At 39.9% G+C, this 20754-nt stretch overlaps 1 protein-coding gene across 1 annotated transcript in view; it reads right to left on the bottom strand.

The window, feature by feature from the left end:
- Nucleotides 1–2704: 2704 nt before the first annotated feature.
- Nucleotides 2705–20754, bottom strand: part of LOC108714735 (protein CFAP20DC-like) — a 208921-nt gene continuing 190871 nt past the window's right edge. Inside the window, exons 16-19 of the mRNA XM_041590936.1 lie at nucleotides 20441–20502; nucleotides 10164–10276; nucleotides 5858–5995; nucleotides 2705–2963 (exon numbers count right to left, since the gene is read on the bottom strand). Coding sequence (XP_041446870.1) covers nucleotides 5883–5995; nucleotides 10164–10276; nucleotides 20441–20502 — 288 coding nt within the window. The 3' untranslated portion in view covers nucleotides 2705–2963; nucleotides 5858–5882. The remainder of the gene's footprint in view (nucleotides 2964–5857; nucleotides 5996–10163; nucleotides 10277–20440; nucleotides 20503–20754) is intronic.

Below are 20754 nucleotides of genomic sequence, written 5' to 3'. Positions count from 1 at the left end.
CATAGTTTTATGGGGTCTCTCTGTACAGACTATGAGCAAACTTAGGGGACTGTTCCTGCTGAATTGTGCTTAGTACAGGGAATACCTATGCTGCCATAGTTTTATGGGATCTCTCTGTACAGACTATGAGCAAAATTAGGGGACTGTTCCTGCTGAATTGCACAAACACAAAGTGCCCTATGTAACCCCACCACAAATAGTACATACATGGTGATACAGGTAAGACTTGGCATTGGTAAAGGCTCTCCCTTTAGGCCTGTGGCACATGTGGAGAATGGTTACCTCGAGATTATACTAAACAAGCTCTGTGTGTGTTTCCTACAGACCTGCTTCTTCGGGCACAAGGGAAAAGCACCAACAACTCACCTAAAGGAACAACCAGTTCTCAGCTGAATGCAGCCATTAGGGACATTCTTAGTGGAAAAAACCTAGACCCTAAAGTTGCCCATAGTGACTAGAAGATTTACTAACAATAGTGGTCTATGTTGGATTGTCATGAGAGGCAACATCAACAGGTGATCTCATCAGAATTTCTAACTTGCCCAATAGACATGTGGCCAATATTAGGCGGAGCTGTTGGTTTGCACCATATACTGGTCAATCAACTCCCAACATGGGCTAGAGGAAGCAGCTAATATTTGCATATGGCCACCAATGGGCTCTTAGTATTGCACCAATGGGCTCTTAGTATTGCACCAATGGGACTCAGTATTGCACCAATGGGACTCTTAGTATTGCACCAATGAGACTCTTAGTATTGCACCAATGAGACTCTTAGTATTGCACCAATGGGACTCTTAGTATTGCACCAATGAGACTCTTAGTATTGCACCAATGGGACTCTTAGTATTGCACCAATGGGACTCTTAGTATGCACCAATGGGACTCTTAGTATTGCACCAACTGAAGACTCTTAGTATTGCACCAATGAGACTCTTAGTATTGCACCAATGAGACTCTTAGTATTGCACCAATGAGACTCTTAGTATTGCACCAATGAGACTCTTAGTATTGCACCAATGAGACTCTTAGTATTGCACCAATGAGACTCTTAGTATTGCACCAATGAGACTCTTAGTATTGCACCAATGAGACTCTTAGTATTGCACCAATGAGACTCTTAGTATTGCACCAATGAGACTTTTAGTATTGCACCAATGAGACTCTTAGTATTGCACCAATGGGACTCTTAGTATTGCACCAATGGGACTCTTAGTATTGCACCAATGGGACTCTTAGTATTGCATCAATGGGACTCTTAGTATTGCACCAATGAGACTCTTAGTATTGCACCAATGAGACTCTTAGTATTGCACCAATAATACTTAGTATGGCACCAATGGGACTCTTAGTATTGCACCAATGGGACTCTTAGTATATTGCACCAATGAGACTCTTAGTATTGCACCAATGAGACTCTTAGTATTGCACCAATGAGACTCTTAGTATTGCACCAATGAGACTCTTAGTATTGCACCAATGAGCTCTTAGTATTGCACCAATGAGACTCTTAGTATTGCACCAATGAGACTCTTAGTATTGCACCAATGAGACTCTTAGTATTGCACCAATGAGACTCTTAGTATTGCACCAATGAGACTCTTAGTATTGCACCAATGAGACTCTTAGTATTGCACCAATGAGACTCTTAGTATTGCACCAATGAGACTCTTAGTATTGCACCAATGAGACTCTTAGTATTGCACCAATGAGACTCTTAGTATTGCCACCAATGAGACTCTTAGTATTGCACCAATGAGACTCTTAGTATTGCACCAATGAGACTCTTAGTATTGCACCAATGAGACTCTTAGTATTGCACCAATGAGACTCTTAGTATTGCACCAATGAGACTCTTAGTATTGCACCAATGAGACTCTTAGTATTGCACCAATGTGAGATAAGTGGGTTGAGAGTGAGGGGGGAGAGCCAGTCCGGTGTGAGGGGACAGAGAGGGTCGGGTGTGAGATAAGCGGGTCGGGAGTGAGGGGGGAGAGTGGGTCGGGTGCGAGGAGGAGAGGGTCGGGTGTGAGAAGAGTGAGAAGTATCGCTGGAATCTGAAATCTTGTTTTTAATTGTTCCTGGTGTCTCTGTGACAAGAAACAGAATTTAAACACAATCTGAATAAGAAAAAAAACAGAACTGAAATGATTTTTGGCTTAAAAAGATTGAGCAGCATAAAAGGGGGTCCCTGCTGGGTTATTTGCCCAATAGGAGGCAGAGAATTGGTGCAGCGATTACCCGCAGGGCTGTTACTGCTGAGGAACATCTGCCCCTATAATAAATATTCAGAATTTGGTGAGTTCAGGGCAGAGCCGGGATCTCTGTGTCTCCAGCAAAATGCAGAGTCGACAGACTGAGAGGTTTATGCTCAATAAATAGAAACACCGACCTCTTGTACATAGAAAAGAACATTGAATTGCACAGGTGTGGGATCCGTTATGCAGAAACCTCCAAACTACAGAAGGGACATCTCCCATAGACTCCATTATAATCAAATAATCCAGAATTTTCTCTGTAATAATAAAACAGTAGTTTGTACCCATTCCAGCCCTCAATCAAGGGATGAAATGAATCCTGTTATCTCTATTATTACTCCTTTATGTATTGGGGGAAATTGGGGAGGAAAGTCGATACAATGGACAAGCCCAGCCCCCCAATAACTAGCCAGCCAATCAGGCGACACATTGAGGGTCACAACATATTCCCATTGTAACACTAGTGATTTAATTAGACATATACAGGGGGGCAGTACATACAAACTACAGAACTGAAATAAACCAGCACTAACCAATGGCTTCATCTGCTTTAAATGTGATTCTCTGTATGTTAGAGAATGTCTAATTCTAAGCGACTTTCCAATTGGTCTTCATGTTTTAAAATGATTTCCCTTCTCCTTGTGACTCTTTGCAGCTTCCAAATAGGGGTCAGAGACAGGAACACTAGACTGATGGGGCCGGGATCTGTAAGGAAGTGATAATTAGTTAATAAATGAATTCGTTTAGAATGAAATAGGATTTTGCTGCGGGAATGACAATTTCTCTCTCCTTGGCTGTTTCTTTAAGAAGCTGAATGTGAGGCAGTGGGGTGAGTAATGCGGGTGATGCCGGCAGCACAATATTTAATGACAGTTGCATCTCGGGAGGCTAATTGCCACTTGCTAATACGACCCCTGTGGACTTTACAAGAGCGTCAGGCAGGAGAAAGTTCATTAAAAGCCTCGCTGCTCAGGGAGTACAAAGGTTCCGCAGTGCCGCGCTATTAGGGTACAATGGCTGAACTCCACAAGTCGTGTTTTACAGCGAGCGCTCGTCTGCATTACTGTTGGGCAATAATCGTTAAATAAGCCCTTCAGCACCTGATTGCTATGGAGATGACTTTGGAGTAACAGCATTTTATAAAGCACTTTATCCAGAACTCAGATCAGACCCACACGGCTTCTCTCCTGTCAATTTCACTTGGAGCCGAGTATTAGTGAGGTTGGGAGCTGATGTTGGGGGTCAGGCTCACACTCGGGGGGGCCGATTCATGCCGTGAGGGTTCAGTTGGGTCTGTGCTGTGAGGTTTCCTTCCAATCAACGAGCTCAGTGAGTAAATAAAGCCATAGAACCCAGTGCTGACATCATTAAGTGACATCACTAAGCTTCGATCTTAAAGGGGTTGTTTACCTTTAAATTAACTGTTAGTATGATGTAGAGAGTGATGTTCTGAGACAATTTGCAATTGGTTTTCATTTTCTATTATTTGTGGTTTTTGAGTTATTTAGCTTTTTATTCAGCAGCTCTCCAGTTTCAGTCATCTGGTTGCTAGGGTGCAAATTCCCCTAGCAACCATGCACTGATTTGAATAAGAGACTGGAATATGAATAGGAGAGGCCTGAATAGAAAGATGAGTAATAAAAAGTAGCAATAACAATACATTTGTAGCCTTACAGAGCATTAGTTTTTTAGCTGGGGTCAGCGACCCCTGTTTGAAAACTGAAAGGGGTTAGAAGAAGAAGGTAAAGAGTTAATAAAAACTATGAACAAAATAATGAAAAAGTTTCTTGGATTTAACCATTCTACAACATTTAATTTAAAGGTGAACTTACCCCTTTAAATGATGACATCACTCATAATCGTTTGTAATGTCATAATTCACATGGTTTTTGTGGAGACAGAAACACACACGGGCGGATCTCTTATACAGACTCACGTGTATGTGAATAGCGGAGGGAGACCCCCCCCCAAGCCTGGTTTTTATTTGTTTAGAGAAGCAGAAAGTGGTGACATTTAATATTCATTGAGCGTCGGGGAATGTAATATAAGTGCAAATGAGTAGAAAGTACAAACACACTTTCATTTCCAGCTCCCAAATAAAACAAGAAACAAGTTCACATTAGAATGGGGGGGGGGGGCCGGGCTCTGATATTGACTGTGTCGCCTCGGGGAAGGGATTAGGGATTCCTGGAAACAAGTCTCTGCTGGACATATACAATAGTATTAAATACAATATTAAATACAATATTAAATGCCCAGCTTGAAGAATTCATTGGCTCTCCATTCACATACGGGAGAAATAAATGCGTGAGAATTGGATGTTAGCTCTTCTGCCCATAGACCGACCTTCTGTCTATATCAGACATCCCAACTATACCATTTTTATGGGACAGTCCAGATTTTGACAGCTCAGCCCGCAGTCCCGGGTTTTTTGCTGAAATGTTCCGACTTTGATCTCCTGCACTGAACAGTCAGAAATACATACGACGTTTCTAAAACTTAATTGGCTTCTGGCAGAGAGCCCAGAATACAGGTGCACTTAGATACGTTTGTAACAATTTAAGATAAGCAAAGAAACAATTGTAACAACAATTGAAATTACAAACTGGAGAGCTGCTGAATAAAAAACTAAATAACTCAAATAAAACAATAATAAAAACCAATTGCAAATTGTCTCACAATATCACTCTGTACATCATACTAAGGGGCAGATTTATCAAAGGTTCAAGCTATTTTTTGTGTACTTCGACTAGGGAATAGTCCAACTTTGATTCGAATTTGAAAAAACTTTGAAATTTTAATTTTTTTGAGGTACTGTCACTATAAAACTTTGACTTCGACCGTTCACCACCTTAAAGCTGCCGAAGTGCTGGTTTAGCCTATGGGGGACCTCATAGAACCTGTATGGAGGCAATTGGGGGAGTTTGGGAGATCAAAGGTTGAAGTTAAAAAAACTAGATTGAAGTACTAATTTGGCCCACTTTGACCCCATCAAACTTCGACCTTTGACCTTTGATAAATATGCCCCTAACAGTTCATTTAACAAGTCCAGGGCCCGTGTGTTAGTTAGGGGAGTCAGTAAACCCGGGCACAGAAGGTACTGGGCAGAAATAAAGTAAATGTGGGTATTAGCAATGGGCAAATTTCTCCCGCGAAATTTGCAAAACGGCCAAAAATTTGTCGAAAAATCGCAAAATCGGAAAGCTCACCAAACAATCGTGAAATTCCGTCTTCACGACAAAATCGTGAAATTCCAACGCTTTCACTAAAAAACGTGAAATTTGAACGTTTCCACTAAAAAATTGTGAAATTCGAACATCTTCATCTTCAGTGAAAATCTGATATTTTTTCATGAAGAACTGCAAAGATCGGAAATTGACGCCGGCGAATTTTTCTCCGGCAAATTTTCTCAGGAGATTCACGAATTTATTCGCCGGTGGCGAAACGTGGACGTTCGCTGCAAATTTGTCCCAGGTAAATTTACCCATCACTAGTGGGTGTAAATGGGTCAATAGGGTGAGACACTGGAGGGGCCGAGGAAGAGCGTTGCAGCCAGTAGAGAAATTAATGACGTGATGCTTCTCTCCCGCTTTACCTACATTGTGTCATGTTTCTATTTGTGCCCTACGCCAGTTCATAGTATTTGCCAGTCTCTGGGTCGAAGTAACAGTTCAGACAGGGATCGTAGAGCAGCGTTAGAACTTCCTCTTCCTCTTCTGCCCCCAAACCATCGTCATCTAAAAGCAACAACAACAAGAAGTTTATTTGTAGGTTTACACTGTATATAATTATATATATATACTATTCATATTCTGAGCTTTCATGTGCTTTTAAATGCTAAGAAGAATCTGGCTAGACATGCAGTGTATTATATATTATATAATGGACTTACTGTACAGCCCAGAGGTTCAACCCCCCTATAACAGTAATGATCCAGCCCTTCCCCAGCAGCCCACCATCTCCTGATCTTGTTAGACATCTCTTGTGAGTCAGTGGCACTGCACATGCTCAGTGGGCTGCTGGGGAGGAGCTAAGCTTAGGGGTTAAATGTTGAAAATACACCTTGTGGGTCTTAGCTGCCAAATGTTCAAGCTTTTTTTGGCTTGATAAGTCTTGGAAATTCAAGGTTGTGAAAATACAAAAATATTTGAATAGGTATGTTTTTTTGCTCAAGTTTTTGAAGTTTTCTGAATTAGAATTCTTGAGATTTGTTAATTGAAAAGCTTCTGAAATTTTCAAAGAAAAAAACCCTTGAATTCAAAGGGGTTGTTCACCTTGAAATCAACGTTTCGTATGATGTAGAGAGGGATATTCTGAGACAATTTGAAATTGGTTTTCATTTTTTATTATTTGTGGTGTTTGAGTTATTTGGCTTTTTATTCAGCAACTCTCCAGTTTGTAATTTCAGCAGTCAGGTTGCTAGGGTCCAAATTCCCCTAGCAACCATGCATTGATTTGAATAAGAGACTGGAATATAAATAAGAGAGGCCTGAATAGAAAGATGAGTAATAAAAATTAACAATAACAATACATTTGTGTTTAGATGGGGTCAGTGACCCCATTTGAAAGCTGGAAAGATTCAGAAGAAGAAAGCAAAAACTATAAAGATAAAAAAGAATGAAGACCAATTGAAAAGTTGCTTAGAATTAGCCATTCTATAACATACTAAAAGTTAACTTGTTACTATGTAATAAAAGTCTTTTGAGCGAATGAGCGAGAAAACTAGCGGCCGTAGAGACTTGCCACAGAATGTTCGGAAAGAATTCAATATCAACTTTGAACTTAGAAAAGTGTTTACAATCGGCTCAATACGAGGTTTCAGCAGAAAAAAAAATCAATAAAAGCTGAAGTGCAGTTTGTGAAGTGCAGTTTGTAAGTGATTTGTATGAAGTGCAGCGGAGAGGGGATCTGGCACATGGGAAGTCTATGGGAAATCAGCGGTTGATTTTACCCGAATGTTTCAGCGAAACCTGGTGAATAGTGACGGATGAATTTCTCCCGTTTCGCCAAAAAATTCATGAATTTCCCGCAAAATTTGCTAAATTACTGCAAAATTTGTGAAACTGCGAAAAATTCTTGGAAAAATTGGGAAATCAGAAAGTTCATGGAAAATCTTGGAATTCTGACATTTTCAAGGAAAAAATTGTGAAAATAGGAAATTTTCATGCAAAATCAGGAAAATTGGAAATTGACGCCGGTAAAATTTTGGCAGTGAATTTTCTCGGGAGATTTGCGAATTTATTGGCCGGCGGCGAAACTCTGAAATTTGCCGCGAATTTGTGCCAGGCGAATTTATTCGCCCATCACTAGCGGTGAAAGGATAAAGAAGCCCAGGGAATCTCACTCCTAAATCCCTTCGCTGTATTTGTGTGTCGACTCCAGACATGTTTTAGCCTCAGCTGGTAATTGTGCAACATCTGCGCAGGCGACATTTAAGGGCTGATAAATCATAACGAGGAATAACTTTTTATTGTGCAAATTGGACGTTTCAACGTGTAATAAACATGAAATAAAGGGTGACAGTTATAGTTCAGTCTATGGAGCATATTGTTCGCTTCCCAGCTCAATACATATGAAATTGAGATGCAAACGGGGCCGGTGGAACAAATCTGTAGCCATAAAATACACTGGTTTAAATAAAGTTTTGAATTGTGCAGGGGGGATAATGATCTGATCTGAAGTTCTTTGTCATATTACTATTTCAAAAAGTAGATTTCAATGTTTTGTTAAAGGATAAGTAAACCTTTAAAATAAGTGAATGTAAAACTGATGAGAGTGCTATTGTAAGAACGTTTGCAATTTACATTCATTATTTATTTTCTTTTTATTCCAAGATATTAAGGGATACATGTGCTGTTAATATGAATGAATTTTGTTACAACAGCGCCACCTGCTGGTCAGTTTCCCACCAGTCTGTCCAGCAAGTTGTCAAGGAAGTTGTCAGGAGAAAGAAAGAGGCTGCTCTGATGTTCTTCTGCTTAGGAATAAAATTAGAACCTTTCTCAAATCTTTCCTAAGCAGAAGAACATCAGCCTCTTTCTTTCTCCTGACAATTTCCTTGACTACTTGCTGGTCAGACTGGTGGGAAACTGACCAGCAGGTGGCGCTGTTGTAACACAATTCATTCATATTAACAGCACATGTATAACTGAATAACTTGGAATAAAAAGAAAATAAATTATGAATGTAAATTGTAAATGTTCTTAGAATAGCACCCTCATCAATTTTACATTTACTTATTTTAAAGGTTGACTTATCCTTTAAGCAGAAGCAGACAGTAAGTACCGGGATCCTGATGCACCTCTATGTCCTGCATCACAAGAGTGTTGAGTACATGTGGACATCCATGTGCTGCTTATGTACTTCCCCATACATATTGCACATATAGTGCAATTTTCAACCTCTGAAAGTTGTGGGTGCAATGACATGGTGGGCATGCGTGGTGGGCAAGATGTACCAGTTTACAGATGAACCCTAAAATAGTTTGAAAGCTGTTTTTCATGGCTGGTTGCATCTTGTGCAGGTCCGGTTGGGCTGACCATCGACCTGCTGACCTTCAACCTGACTTGAACCCACCTAGCCACTGTTCCTCTTCCCCAGTCCTGATACCTGACCCTATCAGCAAGAGATTAACATGACCCCCAGCCTGGGAACTGCACAAACTGGAAGTGGCCAACTATGGTAGGACTTGTTGTATGGTCAGAGAATCAGGAATATTCCGCCTGAACCCCAACTGCTTTGAGGATATTTCATGGTAGGACTCAAATAGGGGGCCTCTTGACTATCATTAACTTAGCAGTGTCTGATCTCAGGCATTACAGAGTTGTAGATGCAGGTTATGAAAGGTAGAGGGAGATGCACAGTTGGTAGAAGAGTCTACTTTTCCCTAGAAATATAGTAGGGAATAAATAAAAGTGTACCCTCTGCACTGTAGGTGGCAAAAATGCAATTTAGCTCATAGCTACAAACATAACCCTGTGGCAACACCATATATACTAAGACCCTATAGGACTTCTCTTTGAGAGCTTGGACCTCACATACATATGAAGCAGATATAATTGATGCACTTGGCTCACACACACACAGGTTCCTTAATGTCCAAGAAATTATCCAACTGACCAGTAATTTTCTAGATATTTATTGTCCGTGGCTGAAAATCTTATTGGGCATGGACCACATTGGGCAGCTGATAAGGTCTCTCGATGGGAGGGCAGTTGCAACAATGTTGGTGGTTAAACCAGGCAAATATTGAGGGTGGATCTATTATACTCAACGGGCTATTGAATGTGGGATCAGGTTCAATGTGATAATGATCCAGAGTCATTGAGGATAAAGGATGAAGATGCTGTTGGATTCATGAGCAGTTTCAGCTTGAAATAAGTCACTATATTTGGCACAGAATACGCAGATGGAGCAAATTTGGGTTAGTCATATCTCAGCTCCCATACCTCACACTGTACAGAAAAATCAAGCCATGGCACAGCCTTCATTTCAATGGAGAAGGGTCACAATGATCCTTTCATGGTGGAAAATGTCTAGATAAAGTTTGCTCCATCTACATACACTGTCCTTGTCCAAATTTGCCGGGACACTGACTCAGCTCCAGCAACTCACTGTGACCAGAGATAGAACTCGCCCCAAGTGAAATCTCAGAGAGGGGAGCATTTTAATCCAATATGCACATCCTTTGGGCAGTCAACAAGCAGATGAAATGTATGTGCCCTAGGATGAAGGCCACTTACCTGGGGAAAGCTACAAGAGTGTATACTTGCCCTTTATTACTGAGCTCAGAGTCGTATGTAATTAAACCTGTGACATTTTCCCCAAGTGATCCCTAACGCTCCCTCCATTCACCGTCTGACTTGATCAAGATCATGAGACACAGACGTTTGGGGATGTTCTTACCTTCAGTACAAGAACTCACACCTGATTGGTTAAGTTTACATGGGGCCTTCCTGCTCTTGTCTGGAATGTGACTTGAGGGCACGATGGGGGGGCTGAACACATGAATCCAATCCCTGGAAATAAAATGAAATGATTAAGGATTAAATCATACGAGTAATGGGAGTGATACAAGTGAGGGGGCGCACACAGTCTTACTATGCCGACCCAAATTTCGATAATTCATCTAAATGTCTGTATTGTACCAGGACTTGGAATACCCTCCATCTGCATTCCAATTTATTAAAACAAGGGATCGTTCCATTGTCAAGGGAGATATTTCATATAAAGCAAGTTCAGCCCATAGTGTGTGAGTATGTGTGTGTTAGTAAATGTTTGAACGTATTATCCAATAACATCTGTGGGTTCATGTGGTTTGTTGATTGAGCCAATGGGACAGTCCATGCCTGTTATTAAACCTTAAGGTGGCCATAGACGCACAGATATTGTATGAAACGTAGGATATTCGGTGCGTGTAAGGTGGGAAAAGAGCGACCAATATCGGCAGAAAACTTGGTTGTCGATTGAGCTGGATGGAAATTTTGATCAGGTGCCTTTGAAGGGACCCAAACATCGGCCATTGTTAGAGCTGAATGGTCAGATACAGGTAGAATTCTATTGTTTCTTTTGTATATCTGACCATTCAGCTTTACACGTGTGTATTGAAACCAACGATCTTTCTTGGAAACATCTTTTTCAAGAATGATTGTAATTGTTACGTCTATGGCCTCCTTTAGGCTTATGGGGCAGACCATTTCTCTGCTGGAGAACTTCAGGGTGGCAGCTTCATAAAGACTAAGTCCTTTACATTGACCCTGGATACTAGAGAACTAAATGGCACAAAAGCACTTTGGTCTGGAAATGTGGAACTGGGGGGCAACAGGCAGGTCACTACTGTAGGGTTAGGGGTCTTGTACAAAACTGAATAGTGCGCCAGTTAGTGGGTAAGATGGGGGACACTTACCCCTCATGAATACAGGGTTCTAAACACAGGCATGGAGAGAACACTGAACTCTTTATTTAAAGTAACAGTTATTTAAAGTGGCAAAGGCAATCACACACATTTGGTTATGTATCACATTATGTTTTCTTATATGATAAGCATGTGCCAAAATGATGATATCAGGTAATAAACAGAACTGAACTGTTTCATTGAAGCAATTAAACAATTATGACAATTAAGTAGGGATACACCGTATCCACTATTTTGGATTCATCCAAACCCCCGAATCCTTCACGAAAGATTCATCCGAATACGGAACTGAATCTTAATTTGCATATGCAAATTAGGGGTGGGAAATGGAACTTTTTTTACTTTTTTATGACAAAAAGTCACGCAATTTCCATTTACGATTTCCAATTAGGATTCGGTTTGCTTGGCAGAATGGTTCGGCCGAATCCTGCTGAAAAAGGCAGAGTCTTGGCCGAATCCTGAACGGAATCCTGGATTCAGTGCATCCCTACAATTAAGACAATTAGATCACCAGGTTTCTATTGGCCTATCGTACATTACTGGTTAATGTTGCTTTATAACCAATGTGTGAGCTTTATGTCTCAAAGGGGAACTGCGTTCATTCCTGGCTGCCATTTTTTCCATGGTTGCTCTGATGTCAATAGAATGAATTACTGATCATCCACTTGGTTTTCAGTTTTTGGCAATCACTAGTGTTGCTGTGTTGAAAATATGGAACAGTAGTTTCCTTCTGAATTTTATTACATGGTCTGGTATGTGTAATAACAGGGCTGCCTCAGTTATGTTTGGGAGATTTAGCTGGAGTAAAAAAAAAAAAAGAGAGTAAAAATGTGTTGCCATAATTCAGTAACTGGTTGTCATGTCCTCCACATGTGGGGGGTTATTTATCAAAGTCTGAATTTATAAATGTTCTGCCAAAAACTCAGATTACATCCGTAAAACACCCATTGACTTATATGCAACATTGACAAGTCTGAGATGCAGATTTTCTGATTCAGACTTTTTCCATCCTCGGGGGTTTAATAAATTCAGAAAATGTGTGATTTTTTAAAAGTCCAATTTTATACTAAAAAAAAATCACACATTTTTCGGGACTTTTGCATTCGGAGTTTAGTAAATAACCCCGTGGAGTAAGGTACTCTGTTGTTCACAACCTCTCCAGCATAGGGGCTGAATGGTCCCATAGTTTTGTTGAGCTTGACTGGGGTGATATATCAGTTTATTATATGCTTCTGCTCGCTGTTTTAAAGCACAGACACCTGCAGACATTTAGAGAAGTGCAGGGCCAGACTGAAAAAAACTGCTGGCCCTAATGGGTCGTGCCCAATGTTCCCTTTACACCCTGCTGTGCACTTAGTAAATGAGCGTCAGCCTTTGGGGTTACCATGTGGTGGAACAAGAAAAGCTGCAAAGACGACTCAGCTGTTCATGGGTGCAGAGGTCGGAGGAGGGGCTGGTGCTGAGGGGGCCGAGTCCTGACCCAGATCCATTGTACAAACATCACTAGACATGTCACATGGCAGGTTTGATTGAATTCTTTATGATAGAGAAATCAGATTCAGCGCTGTTTTAATAATAACCATTTCCCAAAATAATTTGCCCTGAGCAGGATACGGGGAGTTGATTTGGGTTTCTAGAATTAGCAACTTGTTTCTCTCTTTATGACAGAAAGCAAAGCAATGGCGCATATTGGCAGGATGAAACGGCTCATTGGCTTTGACTCGAATCAATAAGATCAGCGCTCACAGGCCAATCTGCTCCGTCTGTGCCAGAATTGGAGAATACTGAGGATCTGACTCTCCAAATCATCCCCCCCCCCAAATCCTTTTATAATGTTGGATGGGATAATGTGGCACATGATTGAGCCAAAAACATCACAAGCACATGCTCGGCCTCAGCGCAGCCCCAGTGTAATAAATAGATTCTGTCTGGGACCCAACTCTCTGGCCTCCATCAGAACCTCAGTGGGGAGCATCTGTCAGAGCCGGGGCCGGAATTGCTACTCTGTATGGCAAATAAATAACATGGAAATAAAAATAAAAATTTGTTGTGAATCTTCTACTGAATCAAATGAGAGAATTTAGAAACTGACTCCATGTAGTGAATCACCCCGCGGATTAGGGATGCACAGAATCCACTATTCCACTATTTTGGATTTGGCCGACCCCCGAATCCTTTATGAAAGATTCGCCGAATACTGAACCGAATCCTAATATGCATATGCAAATTAGGGGTGGGAAGGGGGAAAACATTTTTTACTTCCATGTTTTGCGACAAAAAGTCACTTGATTTCCCTCCCCGTCCGTAATTTGCATATGCAAATTAGGATTGGGTTCGGCTGGGCAGAAGGATTCAGCCGAATCCTGCAGAACAAGGCTAAATCCTGGCTGAATCATGAACCGATTCCTGGATTCGGTGCAACCCTACCGCAGATGCAGATTTTCTGCCATCTCCACCCCTCCGTACCTCTCATTAGGCCTCACTATTGGTATTAGAGTTTCCAAATCTCATGAAATCAGCCCAAAGAGACAGTGATCGTTCCCTGTGTATTTCTCCTGCATTGTGACTATGAGGGATCTGCTAATGTCTCTGCTGCCTCCAGATCTCTCACTGTGGCACATTTATTGCATCTCTAATACAGAACAACTTCATTTACTCTACACCTGCCTCTCCAGTAACACTGGGAAAAACTCTCACATTCCTCCTCTCAATCCATTTCCCTTCATTGTCTCCCCCCAAATAATTCTAATTGTGACAATTACAGACCGGCCGACCTTCAGCTTCTCCTGCCAGTGGGATTCTGGGCTGGTGAGTCACATAAGACATCCCCGAGGTGTCTCCTATAGTATATCATATAATAATTTAATCATATAATAATATAATCATATAATAACTCACATAGGAGGCAAATAACTTCACTTTCTACACAAAGGAAGACAAAGCTATGTCTGTGCAGTTGGTCGTCGAGCTCTGCTAGAAAGTACACTAATTTCAAGAGAAAATGTACATTTATATCTTTAGCATCTTGTAGACTGAAATTAGAAGAATCTGTGAAACTAAAATAATTACTGTGAAACGCTAATACTCACTTTAATAGTCACATTAATACTCACTCTAATACTCACTCTAATACACTAATTCTCACTCTAATACTCAAACTAATACTCACACTAATACTCACTCTGATACTCACATGAATACTCACACAAATACTCACACGAATACTCACACAAATACTCACGCTAATACTCACAAGAATACTCACTCTAATACTCACACGAATACTCACTCTAATACTCACACTAATACTCACTCTAATACTCACTCTGATACTCAGTCTAATACTCACTCTGATACTCAAACTAATACTCACTCTAATACTCACACTAATACTCACTCTAATACTCACACTAATACTCACTCTGATACTCAAACAAATACTCACTCTAATACTCACACTAATACTCACTCTAATACACTAATACTCACTCTAATACTCACTCTAATACTCACTCTAATACTCACTCTAATACCCACTCTAATACTCACTCTAATACGCACTCTAATATTAGCCAAGTGCAGCCCCGTTTTCCTTCAGTCGAGACCAGTCATATGTACTACCATCAGATATTTTTTAGGTCAAAAGGGCAAATACCTACTTGTGCACCTCCAGGGGAATTACCAACTTTAGGTGTTGGTGCCACCTGCTGGCTGACTTCATTTGCCTCACTATTTACACTGAAATATGAAATACTCACTCTGATACTCAAAATAATACTCACTCTGATACTCACACTAATAATCACTCTGATACTGAAACTAATACTCACTCTGATACTCAAACTAATACTCACTCTAATACTCACACTAATACTCACTCTAATACTCACGCTAATACTCACTCTAATACCCACAGTAATACTCACTCTAATACTCACACTAATACTCACTCTAATACTCACATTAATACTCACGCTAATACACTAATACTCACACTAATACTAACACTAATACTCACTCTAATACTCACTCTAATATTAGCCAAGTGCAGCCCCGTTTTCCTTCAGTCTAGCCCAGTCATATGTACTACCATCAGATATTTTTTAGGACAAAAGAGCAAATACCTACTTGTGCACCTCCAGGGGAATTTCCCCTAAATACCAACTTTAGGTGTTGGTGCCACCTGCTGGCTGACTTCATTTGCCTCACTATTTACACTGAAATATGAAATACTCACTCTGATACTCAAAATAATACTCACTCTGATACTCAAAGTAATACTCACTCTAATACTCATGCTAATACTCACTCTAATACTCACAATAATACTCACACTGATACTCAAACTAATACTCACAATAATACTCACACTGATACTCAAACTAATACTCACACTGATACTCAAACTAATACTCACTCTAATACTCACACTGATACTCACTCTAATACTCACACTAATACTCATGCTAATACTCACGCTAAAACTCACTCTAATACTCATGCTAATACTCACTCCAATACTCACACTAATATTCACACTAATACTCAAACTAATACTCTAATACTCTAATACTCACTCTAATACTCACTTTAATAGTCACATTAATACTCACTCTAGTACTCACTCTACTACACTAATACTCACTCTAATACTCACTCTAATACTCACACGAATACTCACACGAATACTCACACGAATACTCACACTAATACTCACACGAATACTCACACTAATACTCACACTAATACTCACTTTAATACTCATGCTAATACTCATGCTAATACTCACACTAATACTCATGCTAATACTCACTCTAATACTCACACTAATACTCACGCTAATACTCACTCTAATACCCACTCTAATACTCACTCTAATACGCACTCTAATATTAGCCAAGTGCAGCCCCGTTTTCCTTCAGTCGAGACCAGTCATATGTACTACCATCAGATATTTTTTAGGTCAAAAGGGCAAATACCTACTTGTGCACCTCCAGGGGAATTTCCCCTAAATACCAGCTTTAGGTGTTGGTGCCACCTGCTGGCTGACTTCATTTGCCTCACTATTTACACTGAAATATGAAATACTCACTCTAATACTCACACTAATACTCACTCTGATACTCAAAATAATACTCACTCTGATACTCAAACTAATACTCAAACTAATACTCACTCTAATACTCACGCTAATACTCACTCTAATACTCACACTAATACTCACTCCAATACTCACGCTAATACTCACTCTAATATTCACATTAATACTCAGTCTAATATTCAAACTAATACTCTAATACTCACTCTAATACTCACTTTAATAGTCACATTAACACTCACTCTAATACTCACTCTAATACTCACACGAATACTCACTCTAATACTCACACTAATACTCACACTAATACTCACACTAATACTCACTTTAATACTCACTTTAATACTCACACTAATACTCAAACTAATACTCTAATACTCACTTTAATAGTCACATTAACACTCACTCTAATACTCACTCTAATACACTAATACTCACTCTAATACTCACTCTAATACTCAAACTAATACTCAAACTAATACTCACACTAATACTCACACTAATACTGATGCTAATACTCACTCTAATACTCATGCTAATACTCACTCTAATACTCACTCTAATACCCACTCTAATATTCACTCCAATACTCACACTAATACTCACTCTAATATTCACATTAATACTCACTCTTATACTCAAACTAATACTCTGGTACTCACTCTAATACTCACTTTAATAGTCACATTAACACTCACTCCAATACACTAATACTCACACGAATACTAACACTAATACTCACACTAATACTCACTCTAATACTCACACTAATACTTACTTTAATACTCACACTAATACTCATGCTAATACTCACTCTAATACTCATGCTAATACTTACTCTAATACTCACTCTAATACTAACTCCAATACTCACTCTAATATTCACATTAATACTCACTCTAATACTCAAACTAATACTCTAATACTCACTGTAATAGTCACATTAATACTCACTCTAATACTCGCTCTAATACACTAATACTCACGCTAATACTCACACTAATACTCACTCTAATACTCACTCTAATACTCACTTTAATAGTCACATTAATACTAACTCTAATACTCACTCTAATACACTAATACTCACTCTAATACTCAAACTAATACTCTAATACTCACACTAATACTCATTCTAATACTCACGCTAATACTCACTCTAATGCTCACTCCAATACTCAATCTAATACTCACACTAATACTCTAATACTCACACTAATACTCACGCTAATAATCACTCTAATACTCACTTTAATACTCACATTAATACTCACTCTAATACTCACTCTAATAAACTAATACTCACTCTAATACTCACACTAATACTCACTCTAATACTCACTCTAATACTCACTCTAATATTAGCCAAGTGCAGCCCCGTTTTCCTTCAGTCTAGCCCAGTCATATGTACTACCATCAGATATTTTTTAGGACAAAAGAGCAAATACCTACTTGTGCACCTCCAGGGGAATTTCCCCTAAATACCAACTTTAGGTGTTGGTGCCACCTGCTGGCTGACTTCATTTGCCTCACTATTTACACTGAAATATGAAATATACTTCCCCTCATTACAGGCAGATACTGGTGCTGTGCCAGCTGACAGCCGGGCAGGTTTATATTGGCACAAATCTCTGGCAGCTGAATACAGTCAGGTGATCTCATTTCCTTCTGACAGCCGTCCCTTATATATATATATATATATATATACTCCCACCTGCTCTGTCAGAGAGGGGCAGGTCAAGGGCAGATATAAGAGGGTTAGGGTCGAGCGTGGGCTGAATTTTTTGTAGGCCTGTGTATCACTACAGTGTATTACTGATAATGTCATGAAAACAAAACAAAAAACAAATATGCAAATGTGCTCAGACCAGGTATATGTCCCCTTTATTGGAGAACTAAACCCTAAAAATGAATGTGGCTAAAAATGTCCTATTTTATATAGTGAACTTATTGCACGAGGCTAAAGTTTGAGCTTGTCAATAGCAGCAATGATCCAGGACTTCAAACTTGTCACAGGGGGTCACCATCTTGGAAAGTGTCTGTGACACTCACATGCTCAGTGGGCTCTGATTGGCTGTTGAGAAGCTAAGCTTAGGGCTCGTCACTAATTATCCAGCAGAAAATGAGCTTCCCTGGCTGTAATATAAGCTGATGCTACAGGTTTGCTGATTATTCAATTCTGATGCTAATTGCACTGGTTTCTGTGCTGCCATGTAGTAATTATGTGTATTAATTACTAATCAGCCCTATATTGTGACATTTCTATTCTATGTGTACTGTATATTGTGAGTGGCTCCCTAAGCTCAGTAAGTGACAGCAGCACAGAGCATGTGAATCAGCAGAAAAGAAGATGGGGAGCTACTGGGGCATCTTTGGAGACACAGATCTTTACTGCTAAAGGGCTGTGGTTGCCTTGGGCTGGTACAGAAGCACAAAACATCATGTACAACATTTCTAGCTACTTCTTTAGTTAAGCTTTAGTTCTCCTTTAAAGATCTTGTAGTGTATTGTTACCCTGTACTGTACTAATGTGTATTTGCTTTATAAGGTTAGTACATCATATAAATAAGCCTTTGTGTAACTGTGGGTGCAGCAGGGATATGGTAGATAAGGATAAGCTGCGCAGAATACAATGGGTCTCGTACTTACACAGGTAGATAAGCAGGAGGCCAATAATATTCATGGCTTTGTGTAGAACTAAAGAAGAAAACCTTATTCTGATAAAACAGGATATTTGTTGCCAGGAAATTGGAGATAAATAAACAGCCTCAACCCGGACCTTCATTTCCAAACCCTGAACCTTCTCATGAACGGACTCTGAGTCTCTCTGAGCAAAATGGATTTGTGATGTCAACAAAGAAAAGAATGGAATCTGTGCCAGACGCCTGACTTTGCCTTTAATTTCTTCCCGTTTATTGGTGAGAAGCAGAAACCAAATGAAAAACACGAAGTCCAGAAAATGCCGCTCAATTGACCCAAACATATTAGGAGTCGTTAGCGCAGTCTGATTAATGAGTTTAACGGGCGATTAGCTCTGCAAATAGATTGCACGGAGCGATGAGTAAAAGTAGCGAGTAGTTTCTGTTTAATCACAGTCTGTAACGAGACTGATCCATTAGGGACCCGGATCAGTACCCAACGCTCAGTACTGGGACACTCGACTCCTTTCATTGGGCTGCACCCAACCCACGGGAATCCGACTCATGAAACAGACTGAATGGAGCCTCAAGCTCTAATTTACTCAGAACTGTCTGAACTCTTCTTGTGTCGCTTTCTCTTTCAGCAGAATTCTGTCTTTTTTTAGCAGAATTCGGTCCTTTTTAGCGGGATTCGGTCTTTTTCAGCAGAATTCAGTGTTTTTCAGCAGGATTCTGCCATAGTTTTATGGGATCTCTCTGTACAGACTATGAGCAAACTTAGGGGCTGTTCCTGCTGAATTGTGCTTAGTACAGGGAATACCTATGCTGCCATAGTTTTATGGGATCTCTCTGTACAGACTATGAGCAAACTTAGGGGCTGTTCCTGCTGAATTGTGCTTAGTACAGGGAATAACTACAGATCCCCCTAGCAACCATGCATTGATTTGAATAAGAGACTGGAATATGAATAGGAGAGGCCTGAATAGAAAGATGAGGAATAAAAAGTAGCAATAACAATACATTTGTAGCCTTACAGAGCATTTGTTTTTTAGATGGGGTCAGTGACCCCCATTTGAAAGCTGGAAAGAGTCAGGCAAATAATTAAAAAACCATAAAATTAAAACATGAAGGTCAAATGAAAAATTGCTTAGAATTGGCCATTGTAAAACATACTAAAAGTTCACTTAAAGGTGACAGCACTGGGACAATAGCCCTAAAAGTGATGATTTCTGAATGTTTCACTTTGGGGATACCCTATGGGGCACTGGGTGGGTTTAAGGACAAGCAGAGTGGAGGCCTCTTCTCCTTAGAGATCAGAACCAGAGATCCAGAAACTGACCAACCGCACTGGATCATATTTATACACGTCAGTAGGGGGTGCAGGGAATGTACAGGGGCACATATAATAAAAATGTAATGCAGGAGGGTTTAGTTCTCCTTTAAAAGGCAAAATAAAAGCATAGTTGGATATAAATAGCCAAAACCATGATTTCTTTTCTCTCGTGTTTAGAATTCATGTATTTTTACTTACCGGGGGTTTGATTGAGCGAGTGGGTTCATTTCCGTCTGATAATGACAACCTTGAGTGACAGGCTGCAAAAAAAAGAAGAAAAAGTGAAATTAATTGGAAAAAAAAAAATTAACAATTTTGCAAAAAAAAAGCTGTAAAAGGAGCGTTTGTGTCCCGAGAGCATTTCATTTGCATAGACGAGTGACCTGTAGTCCTTGGCCAGAAATATAAAAATATATTCACATTCTGATTGTCTGAATAATTTAGAGAGATTTTGAGAGAGAAGCTTTTCCATCTAACAGCTCCCGGGTGCAGCGAGGGCTCCTCATGGGCGG

This window comes from Xenopus laevis, chromosome 4L (assembly GCF_017654675.1).
Source record: "Xenopus laevis strain J_2021 chromosome 4L, Xenopus_laevis_v10.1, whole genome shotgun sequence".
Lineage (NCBI taxonomy): Eukaryota > Metazoa > Chordata > Amphibia > Anura > Pipidae > Xenopus > Xenopus laevis.
This window is presented reverse-complemented; position numbering and strand designations above follow the sequence as displayed.